Here is a 12,344-nt window from a genome sequence, read left to right on the forward strand (position 1 = left end):
TGGGGGCTTGTCCAAGGCTAATTGGGGCAGTAACTGGGAGGACGTAACGGCCACCATTAGATCAACTACTATAGCCAGGCTAGTCGTGATATTTGATTAAGCAGTCCCTGTCCCCTTGTATTCACCAGTAATCACCCGCCCGCAGGTCATTTACATGTAGCTATAGACGCTGACCAGTATGATTAACTAACGACCAACAAAACTTTAAAAACCATCACGTATGCCGCATCATACACACAGGTGGAACAGCTACAAAGTCAGCAGAGGAAAAATCGAGGTCAAAACAGGCACCAAGGAACGATGGTCAAGAACAAATCGAAGGTCACCAACAGAAATCCAATAATACAACAGCATCCAGGTCAGAAAGCAAAGTCTATAATGAGCACCTGGGTGACACCAGGCCTGGACCGAAATAGACGCTGCCATCTGCATCCACAAGACTTGGTGTGGAAAATAAGGAGTGTATTATCAGAACTATATTCAAGAGGAATATAGGGAGGGTCTGGTTGGATCTAGGCATAGTCTGGTTGAAAGAGGGGCATGATGGTGGCTAAGTGGTTAGCACTTCTGCCTTACAGCACTGGGGTCATGAGTTCAATTTCCGACCATGGCCTTATCTGTGTGGAGTTTGTATGTTCTCCCCGTGTTTGCGTGGGTTTCCTCCGGGTGCTCCGGTTTCCTCCCACACTCCAAAAACATACTGGTAGGTAAATTGGCTACTAACAAATTGACCCCAGTCTGTGTGTCTGTTTGTCTGTGTGTGTGTATATTAGGGAATTTAGACTGTAAGCTCCAATGGGGCAGGGACTGATGTGAGTGAGTTCTCTGTACAGCGCTGCGGAATTAGTAGCGCTATATAAATAAATGATGATGATGATGACCTATTTCTTCACAATTTTTTTTTATTAGAAATGCTGGGAGATATAATAACATGAAACAGGAAATAATTCAATTAGACCAGAAGACCTCAATATAACACATGAACTGTTAAAGGTCATCTGAGGTTACCTCATCTCTGAAACGTCAACTTGATGCGACAGTTCCCATCCAGGATGGTTTTAATCTAATTTTGCTTAGCAATAAAACTTATCTTGTCTTTTAAAATGTTTGCTCCTAGAATGATGAGGAACTGCGTGTTGCAGAATTAGGTCTATGTACAAGACCCGTATTTCCCGCGTGACTTGTTTATTTCCTCTGACATTTATCAAGATATTTTAATCAAAGGAAAACACTGACAAAGACCTCACACCAGCACTCACTACACGATAATGATGGTCTACGGGGCCCGTACCTGTAATACAGAACATATGGAGATCTGATAAACAAAACAAGAAAACATGTTTGCCTTCAAAAATAGCGTTTGTTTGTTCTCCTTGGACTTCCTGGGTGAAAAGTCGTTTCTTTCTCCACCTTCTTTTATGAAAGATACAACAAACATCACCACTAAGCAAGACCTACTGTTTCCGAAACTTGTCATAAATGATCGTAAATGACTAATACATAATGCAAACCATTAAATTGGCCATTAAATAGCCTACAATTAAGCTATTTATTAACAGGGTTTGTATTCAGTTTAGCTTGCAAGAACATTCAATAAATACATAGGGGATATATTGTTTGACACACAAAACATTAATGCCTAGCGTGGATCAACATGGCTGCAAAACTGTAATTATTGGCCAAGGTTAAATTGTATCAGCTGCCAACACAAACAAATAGCGCCTCTAGTGGCCACATTGTGAATAACATAAAAAACAAAATATTTTTAATGTATACTCTGTTAAAGTAGGTGAATAATCAAAACACTGGATGCCATGACACAAAACATAAAGAATAACTGAGTACACAGAATCAATGAATCTAAACGCCTGTAGGTTTTAATGGCTGAAACATTGATAGTGAAATGTAATTTTACATTCTCTAGGATAGGACCTGCTACAACAAACAAGGTCTGAAGACAAGACTGGATTATTAAAGTGTACCATGTCGACTTATACACAGCGGAGGCTGACATGTTGTAGGTGTTTTGCTATTCTAGGAGAGGTACCCGGAAACTGGGAGTCTCCCGGACAATCATTATATATATGTTTGTTTCTTTTTCTATATATAAATCATACCTGCCACCTCTCCCTGGATGTCAGGGAGACTCCCTGAAATAGGGGTGATCTCCCTCACTCCCTGAAGTGTCTGGCATTCTCCCTGATGCTGAGCCAGTACAAGACGTGGTTGGCTTCGCCATCTGTGGCATGATGACACAGTTCAGAAATTGTGTCCTATGTCCATGTATTGATGCCTATGGAGGTGGCCATTTTCATGGAGACAAAGATGTAATCAAAGACTGACAAGGTAAGACAACATGACTTCAGTAATGGAGACAGAAATGTAAAAGACATTTCAGTCTCTAGAGATTCATTAACCGCTTTTCTTTAACGCATAGTTGCCTACTTTCCCGGAATGTCCGGGAGACTCCCGCATTTCTGGGAGACCTGCCGGGCTCCCGGGAGAGCAGGGCAACCTCCCGGCTCTCTCCCCCGCAATAGATAAGTGGCAGAGGGTGGGGCTTAATGATGAAAATGTTGCATCGTTTTAGCCCCCCCCCCTGTTGTAATTTGCCAAAATTGTGACAATTGTTTAGGGGCGGACCAAAATGATGCAATTCGCCAAGCCCCGCCCCCGCACGCCGACCTACCCCGGGATCTCCGTGAAGCCAACGAGGAAAAGTTGTCAAGTATGATATAAATAAACACACATCATACCTCAGCATACCTCACAACATTGTTTAGTATACTGCTAGTTTGCACCTACTTTCATGAACATCCCCAAAGAGAGAAAACACTAGGCACTAGATGAGATAACATGCATTTACCAAAACAAAAATTGCTAATAATTTAAATAAAACTGTTTTGGGGTTAATGTCGGTATGGTGGGGTTAATATAGATATATATATATATATATATATATATATATATATATATATATATATATAAGGTTGTACTGAAGCAAGTGGTTTTTTTATTCCCAAACTACAACTGTTTATTTAAATTTTTTAATTTTTCCTTTGTTTATTATTTGCCTGTATTTTTCTGCCTTGACTGTGGTCTTCGCACAGCAGACGTCCTGGGCAGCTGTGTCTTCCTGCTTTGAAATCGGATCTGCCCCTCGCAGCCAGGAATGGGTTTGATTCACAGCGTGGATTATAGGAGCTACTGAGAGGTGCGTTATATAACCCCGGTCGCTCTCAGGACCAGCTGGGCATGTGACTTCCGCAAGCTGTGGGAACAAGTGTCCAGCAGGTGATACCACATCCCGTATTCTTTTGGGAAATAAAACCTCAGACTCTCGGATTCCGAAAGGTCCTGTGAAAGCCACAACTAAGAATGATGGTACTGGCAGCTTGGTGTACTACGGTACCAAGAACGCCAATTGTAAGACCTGTGTCTTCCATTCAATACGAATGAAGATAGAAATCATCCTTTTATTCAGACTTACACTGATGATCTCTAAAAAGGACTGAACCAGATGTGTAGAGTTTTCTGACCACATTGTAAGCTGGATTTATAGTTTTTCTTAATTGCTAGCTCCTGAGCCAAGCCTTAGAGCATTACAATCCCCATCATGACATGTTTCCTGATTTTGTTTCTAACATATTATTTTGCATTGAAATAATTCTCATCAATAAATAATAATTTACAAAGCAGTATCTAATATCATCGAAGGGCTAAAAACTTGAAGACCCTGGAACTTCGCACTTCTGCGAAAGTGACTGCACCTCTGTGGAACTCGATTTGTGTGAAATTTTCGGAGAGATTTTGAACACCTCTAGCCCCACTGGAATCCAATCAAACCCCCTGATCTGCTGAAGCCACGCCCTGATCTGCCTAGTCACGCCCACACTCTTATGAAGCCACATCCCACTTCTGCTTTGGCCATGTCTCTCAAGGGATATGTAGTTTCTGTAAACAATTATGTGCAGGACTAGAGTCCCTTTAAGAACTACTCATGCTTAGGACATAATTGATCAAAATAAATCACTTTTGGGATTAGATTGAGTTGTTAAACTTAAGATAATCTGTAGACACCAGTCAATAGGATTGCAGGTTGGTAGAAAGGTTATTAAAATAGCGATATGCCAATTATTATTAAAATGAGCCTAAGGGAAGCCCAGGTAACAAGAAAGTCAAAGTCATACTTAAGACCAAATTTTGCCGGCGAAAGTTGCAAAATGTTTCGGCCAGTTGTAGAATCACACAAATAATTCATACTTTCCAACTCTCCCGGAATGTCCGGGAAACTCCGGGAGAGTATGGCAGCCTCCCGCATCACTTAACTAGGAAGTGGGCAGAATTCGGTCCATAATGCTGCGATTCTCCGGGAATCGCAGCATTTGGCCCCGCCCCCACTGTAAAATGAGGCGTTTGCGTCATTACATACATCCATACTTGCCAACATTTTTTTTTATTTTTCCGGGAGATGCCGGCTGGGACGTGGGCGTGCAGGGGGCGGGGCTGCGAAATCGCGTCATTTTGGCCCCGCCCCCGTGACGGAATGACGCAAATCGCGTCATTTTACAGTGGGGGCGGGGCTAAACGCCGCGATTCCGGGTGAATCGCGGCGTTTAAAGTAAATTTTTCCCCCTTCCTATCAGGGAGATTGCCACACTCGTCCGGGAGACTCTCGCAAAATGCGGGAGTCTCCCGGACAATGCGGGAGAGTTGGCAAGTATGCATACATCCCAGGGGGCGCATGCACAATGATGCAATTTTTGGAGCCCCGCCCCCTGCACGCCCACCTCCCCCCGGCAGCTCCCGCACTCCAACTAGAAGAAGTTGGCAAGTATGAAAAGTATGAAATATTTACATGAATGTAATGAGCAACATCAGCCAGCGACGGCCAAGGATTATCATGACTGATACTGAATAATTTAATGCCCGCCCCCACCCTGGGTGCCGTGATTTAATTCATATTAACCTCTGCCTCCTGTCAACAAATACAACAAAACCTTAAATCTTCAGATATGAAGTTCTCACTTAGGACAGTGTCACTTACTTGATTTATTATACACAATTATCTATACCAGTGTCTTTCTTTTTTTTATTAGATCTGTATTAATAAAGTGAAAAGTTCCTCTTGACTAGCAAAAACTGATCCACCAGAAATTTAACACAGACACTCTGCAATGCCAATATATACTGTACTTTAGTACATAGAAAATGCCCTTAATAAAAAAGCATATAACAAAAATAATTAAAATAGATTTCATATCTCAGTTATCATGTCCAATAAAATCGGTCCCCTCAAACGTGACACTGTGACGTGACACTACCCTAAATCTTAGCATATTTACCGGGGCCCTTACATCTGTTTTCACAGAGGAGCTTGAAACGATTGCAGCCATAATCTGCATTCATTATAAAATCTCAACAGAAGGTTTCTTAAAGTGCTCAAACTTTCAGCACGCATTTTAATGCAACGGGGCCCTCAAGCCAAAACATGTTGATCCAAAATGAAAAAGGCATCTCGCGATATTGACAAATAAATCAAAACATATGTAAATTTGTATCGAAACGTTCCCGTATCAAGGGCAGAAATGAAGTTGTTTGACATTGTATTACTAATATATATATATATATATATATATATATATAAATAAAAGTGTATTATCTACTTCAGTGCATGTTGCAGCATTGTTCTCTTAGCTGGGACATTTCAAGTTGTTTAAAAAGGTTACATGTCATGAAATGTACAGAAAATCTGTTGTAGATAAAAGTCAGTTTTCATACATTGTATGCACTGTGCTGAGAGATCTGGTAACCTAAGTATTAAAAACTAAACGTCTTAGTAAAAATCTTTTGCCCAGAGTCACACTGAACAGCAGATTCTCAATGCAGGTCTTCAACCCGGACAATATATTAGATTACGTTTTTAACACTTTTACTTTCCATTTCACTCATCTTACAGGGAACATTGGTTGTAAGGTTGAGCACGTTGTTGCAATCGAAGAAGGAGATTGTTTATTTCTCACTAAGCCCCCTGCCTGGCAGACATCAGAGGTAAGAAACCGGTGTCGCTACAGCTGTTGTGGAACTGTTTTAACCGTCCCAGCATGTGCCGGCCACCTGCTGGGATTTGTAGTTCCCCAACAGCTGAAGACACACACACACACACACTGCAATGACTCAGAGAGAACCATCTGTCCTAATTCCCAGAAGCACCCCCGGCTCACACCTTGCTTTCACATGTAACCAGGACAGGATGGGAAAAACAGGATCTGACTTCTCCCAGGGGGGAATGGGATCTTTGCATGCAAAGTCTGGATCAGAACAGGCCATCAATCACCGGAGATGTTTCCTGGATTTCATGAACCAGACAAGCAGACAGTCTATCCATGTGTATAAAAGACACCGTTTATATACAATCCCTGTATGCACTATTCACCAAACAAGAGGCCTGCTTCTCCTAAGCCCAAATCCTCCATTGCTTTTATGACATTGCAAAGTTGTCACAAAAGGTTTGAAAAACTCTCTACCAAACCAGCCGCTGGAGGCTATTGCCTAATATGGCGATATGGGCACTGTACAGTTAATGATGTCATGCTGTTTAAAGGGGTAGAGGAGACGGCATGGCTAATGGCGTGTACCCTTCTCTCGGTGTGCTCTGCGAGCGCCAGCAATCAGTAACACAATTAGGAAGCTGCTATGTTACACTCCTACCAAGCCATCCTCATATAATGGAAAAAGTTCTCCCCCCCTCCCACCAAGCACACTCCTAGCCTCTCTATATACAATACATCTAACTTAAAATTATTATCAGCCCAAGTCGCTGTTTACATGCCATTCATTATTTTCTAGTGGTTACCAGGGCAATACACATTCATAATACCCTGACCTTGCTAGTTACGGCTGGTTAATGTCTGCCACTGAGCTCAGAGGCTGCCTGCGTGTGGCACAGCTAGCGTCTTGTTGCATGAATCCAGTATGACGTGTGCTAGAACCTACACAGCTGCTGGCTAAGGCAAACTCCCACTATCTGCAAGAAGGAAGATGACGGGGGTTGGAGTCTGGGATGAGCTTCTCGGGTTATCCCAGTGGAAGAGAAACGCACAAAACGAGGCTATGTGATCAGTGGCACACTTTATAGGCCACTGGTTTGCAACAGTGCACAAGGCGAAACTTATAGAGGAATCCGGCAATGTCCCCTGTAAACCCAGTAATCCAGAAAGGAGAGAGTTAGAATACTAACCTTATCGGGACCACAACATCAAGGACCGCATGCACAATCTGCAAAATCATTCATAAATAAATAAATGAATGAATATATATATATATATATATATATATATATATATATATATATATATATTCCCAGTTTTTCATACTGCCACCTGGCTCCTGGAATTTGCTCATCCCCATACTATAATTCAGAAAGCAACAAATATCCAGTAAAGTGTAAATTAAAATACATGGATCAAAAAACATGGACGCCAGAGCTTGCTCGTAAAACGGTAAGTTTTCAGTTTCATGACATATAAAATGGATCATTAACCCATCCACACCTCCATGCTGGAGAGCCTACCGCAAACCGCAAGACGAACCAGATCAGACGTCATATAAAAACGGTCTGTGTCCGGGATAATCTATCTCACAAAGTATCGTATCAAGGTGAGGAACAAAAGAAAAGGTATTTCACTTTATATATAAACATATACATACAGACACATAACAGATATCTATAGCTTTTGCACGTTATCTCTTAAAATGTTGTATATCAGTGATGGCTAACCTGTGACACTCCAGGTGTTGTGAAACTACAAGCCCCAGCATGCTTTGCCAGTAGATAACTAGCTGATAGCTGGCAAAGCATGCTGGGGATTGTAGTTTCACAACACCTGGAGTGTCACAAGTTAGCCATCACTGCTGTATATCCATCTCCTACACACGTTGCAGGCGGCCATATTGTGGGATGAACAGGTATTTAGCCTAATAATTCTCTAGGAACAGTACTGAGGCATAAGGCAGTAATCCCTGGTGAATTCAAAGTTTGCCCTCAACCTACAAAATGGCCGCCTCTACTGTGTGTAAGTTATGGGCACACTTTAAGGCTGACAGGAACCTGGCAGGCACCATCTTTACAATATAGCTTAATTATCAAGTATAGCGCAAGAAACATTTCATGATCATATTGCGAGTACGGATGTATATCTTTTACTGCAGGACAAGGTCAATTTGTTCTCGACTGTTCCATCTCAAACATCAGTATATATATTCTCTACACCCTGAACTCTATGGTACGGCCGATTCAATAATCTGTAACCTGTTATTTTATAAACACGAAACAACAGCTCTGGTGCATCCCCAACAAAATCTGCTACCCTAGACTACTGCCTTCTCCAACCTTCCCATAATCCCACTGCTGTCGGGGCAAGCAGGTTCACACCTCAGGGAATCAACAAGGTCAAAACTCTTAAAGAAAATGATGCATGGAAGACATAAAATGCTGAAAGTAGCACAGTTTGTCTTCCTTTCTGGTTATTTTCTTTCATCCTGGGCAAATTTGACTTCTAAACAGTACAGAAATGTGTTTTTTTTCCCCCAGCTCAGATTGGTAGAGAGCAAAAAACCACTAGTACAGAAGATGCCTGAGGTACAGGAGCAGAGATACGGTTGCAATCAACATAAACCCCTCCAGATAATAAAAAAAATTACAACTCCAAACAGACAGCAATGAGAATCTTGTTTTCAACATATCAGAAAGAACAGGGTTTCCCCAATCAGGGCCCGATAATTAATTTTCCAATGTTCCAAAACCAGTACGCTTGTTTGCTTCTTATGTATCCTGTATTAACGGCCTGACAACTCGGCAAATTAATCCCTCAACAATACTCTGACTTGCGAGACCTGGACAGACAGCAGTCACCTTGCTCCCCATGACGAATGGTAGCCCTGTTCTTTCCGGCACAAACTTCGATCCAGAGAAACATAAAAGTGTTGCACAAGCATATACAGAACAACTTTGAATCAGACAATTTAAAGAGAACAACAATCCATCCTACCAGGTTCCCCAGCCTGCATGAGAGGACTGGGGAATATCGAAGGACATTTAATGGTTCCACGAATCAATGGAAAGGATATGGGTTACAGACCAGTTTGAGGCACCAGCTGCGCGGACGAGTGGTTTGTTTGAGACAGAAGAATACAGTAGGAGCCAATGCTGGGTATGGGACCAGTTCACCTTCCTCTGAGCCCTGACCTTGGTTCCGACCTCTGCCAGAAGATTCACCTGAGCCCAAGCTTCCCAGAGCTGACTTCTCAGCGCTTCCCCCATCGTCTTCCTCACCAGGGACCCCTGCCTGCGGCATAGGGGGTATGGGAACCCTGATATCATCTCCGGCCAGCGGCTGGAAAGGCTCTCTTCTCTCGCCATCAGTCATGATAGCAAACGGCACCTGAGGGGGGAGGAGGAGCAGAGGACAACATATAAGTTCATGGCTTGGTCAACTTTCCAGATCCAAGCTTAGTGCCCGGGCAAGGAGTCAACACAACGGTTATCTATGTAAATGATCAAGATCTGAGTATAAAAGGATGACAGCTAAACAACCAATAAAACTGTTTTTAGAACGCACTAACTACCCAAGGGTTTCAAAAGTTCTCAGTCCTGAGGACATGTTATGAAGAAGCACAGATTGTAAGTCATTGAGAGTTTCAAGACCATACCAAGGATAGGTACAGATTTTTGAGATGATGGGAGTGGGTACATAGGGAAATATCAAACTTTATCACAGTATGGAGAGACCCATGAGAGTTTTACAATTAAGGGTCAATGCTATGCGGGAACATTAAAACTAACTGTAGGCGTTGGTAGATCTACAAACCACCAAGATAGGCTTTAAGGTCCTCAAAGCATAAAGGTCCAAGTCATGCCAACAAAAGACATTAACAAAGCAAGAACAAGTCAGGAGCCAGCTAGGAAATGAGAATAAACAAGAAAGGCAAAGCAGTTGGACATATTGATTAAATACAGTACATACATAAAATAAAACCAACAAAGAAGACATTAAGCAACTCATAAATTTAAAGGAAAAGACGGAAAGAAGACAATGGGAGAGATTAGTGTGGAGGAGAGGAGAGCAGAATAGGAAAGAAATCCACTGCTCAGACATAACATTAGGAGAAGTGCGTGGAGCATATAATGTAATAAAGAAAATATTGCCTCAGTGAGACTATAATAATACATCTTACATGATAGAGATACACAATGTCCAGTACTGTCTTCAATTAGGTCTAATCCAAATGAGTTCACTAATGACCAGATATTCTCCGTGTAATGAGAGAAGATGATTTCTGCATGACAAAAAGTAAGAGGAGCTCTTTGTCTACCAGCGACACTCCCTATAATACTCATCCCTGCTTCGCTGACAAGACACCTTCCACATGGGTTATAGCAATGCCCACATATAACAGATATTTTACTTCACAGTGGGGAATTTAATCATCCTCCTAATGCCACTGAATTAAACATGTGCTGTATATACAAAGTGATAGACAATACACGTCTACTATACATTATTCTATATACAGAATATATACTTTATTGCACTATTCCTGCACAGCAAGAGGAACATTGTCCGCATCAATATATTATCTGGTATCTAGCTCTAGACATAGAAAATGTACAATGTATACAAAGAATATCCATGTGAAATATGAATATACAGAGCAACATATACAATGTATACATGATATATAGACATATGCAGGGTACAGTGTTCATATGCATTCATAATACAGTAATATATGCATAATGATCCTATAGATCATATACTGTATGCTGTCTGAAAGCATGAGTATGCACAGGCTAGGCATGAATGTACACAGTTTACAGTCAGCAAGTGTACAGTAGACACCTATTATACATACTATATATTCCAAGCTGTTTTTTGCCTTTGCCATGTTATAGGAAGACTTAAAATGATTGCTTGTGCCCAAATTAGGAAACACATATTTGTGAAAAGTGAAAAACACGCTGAAGACTTCAGCAGACTGAGGAGGCTGAATTGGTTCCTGATGTGTCTCGCTGGGCATAGCCTATGTGCATAGAGAATAAGTTAACTTAAACCTTACATAAAATCCCCCCCTCTCTCTCCCCCCAGTCCCCTTCCTGGTAGCTATGAGACGCCAGGCAGATTCTACAAACCAATGCATGACATTTATAGCACATAAAAGTAAGACCTTACTCTCTGTAGCTGGGTGTGTTAGAAATAATGCACATATTGGGGTACAAAGTGCAACCCCCCTAAAAAATAATACTCTGGCTAAAGTAGAATGAGATTGAGGAGATCATCCCCAGCCTTTCTCGGCAGCGTTAGGGGTTACAGTATGGCTAAAGACCATGCTCTAGTTCCACAGTATATAGCTGTAGCTGCTGATGGTATCCCAAACGCTGGGCACCTGATTGCACTGAACTAGTACATTATTATTTTTTTGTAAAATATACAATATAAGACCAGTATTGCACACCATTTTTCACCACCCCTCTTATTTGGCAAGACAGTGACAGTACAGGGGGTAGTCTCTGCGCCGCGATGTCCCCTTACCTTAATTTAACGGATTCCTGGCTTCCCAAAAGCATAGCTCACCTCCAGTTTACATGAAACCCAAAAAAGTAATAATGTGAGGTCGGAGTGAGGGGTAAGAGATCCCCCTGAGCTCCAGGTAAAGTGAATATCCGGCAGATCCAGAGGTTTAGAGGTACCAGGTGCGGTGGCTGCTGGTGCAGAGGGTATAATCCCAGGTTGGTATATCCAGAGCAATCCCAGGTGTGGTTTCCTTGACCTCCCTTTATCCAGGTGACCGGGGTTAGTGTTAGGGCTGCCCCCCCTTCCTCTTCCTCCTCTATTGACTTCTGCTCCTAAGGGGTCGATGTTGGGGGTATCTCTGACTTCAGTCTGTTTGCATTAGGGAAAAAGCATTCACTCCGCAGCCCAGCAAAGCCAAACAGAACTGAACAGGAAACTTCTGATGTACCAGGAGGGAGGAGAGACAGCACAACTAGGGATGAGGAGGGGAGGAGGGGAGAGGAGGAGAATGGGGGGGTGGAGAGCTTGACAGAAAGGATGCTGAGAGGTAAGTGGAGCAGGTTTAGGAAGCTCCCTCTGATCACTGCTTAGAGGTAGCAGCTCTACCTCTGCAGCTGACAGCCAAGCCAGGGTGTGAGTGCACCCACCCCCACACCCCCCAGCTGGGGCTCAGGTGAGAACACGTGTTCACAGATTGTCTGGGCTGTGAAGGTGCAAGGCAGCTGGGGACTGTCACCATGCAGGCATGAGTTACTGGGGCTGGTGTGCCAT

General features: G+C 42.5%; 1 protein-coding gene across 1 annotated transcript in view; it reads right to left on the reverse strand.

Annotated features, from left to right (window-relative positions):
* Positions 1–12,104, reverse strand: part of CACNA1H (calcium voltage-gated channel subunit alpha1 H) — a 384,050-nt gene extending 371,946 nt beyond the window's left edge. The window contains 2 exon segments of the mRNA XM_075179258.1: positions 9,130–9,443; positions 11,592–12,104. Of these exon segments, the coding sequence (XP_075035359.1) occupies positions 9,130–9,428 (299 nt within the window). The 5' untranslated portion in view covers positions 9,429–9,443; positions 11,592–12,104.
* Between the last annotated feature and the right edge of the window lie 240 nt (positions 12,105–12,344).

Source organism: Mixophyes fleayi, chromosome 7 (genome assembly GCF_038048845.1).
Source record: "Mixophyes fleayi isolate aMixFle1 chromosome 7, aMixFle1.hap1, whole genome shotgun sequence".
Classification (NCBI taxonomy): Eukaryota; Metazoa; Chordata; class Amphibia; order Anura; family Limnodynastidae; genus Mixophyes; species Mixophyes fleayi.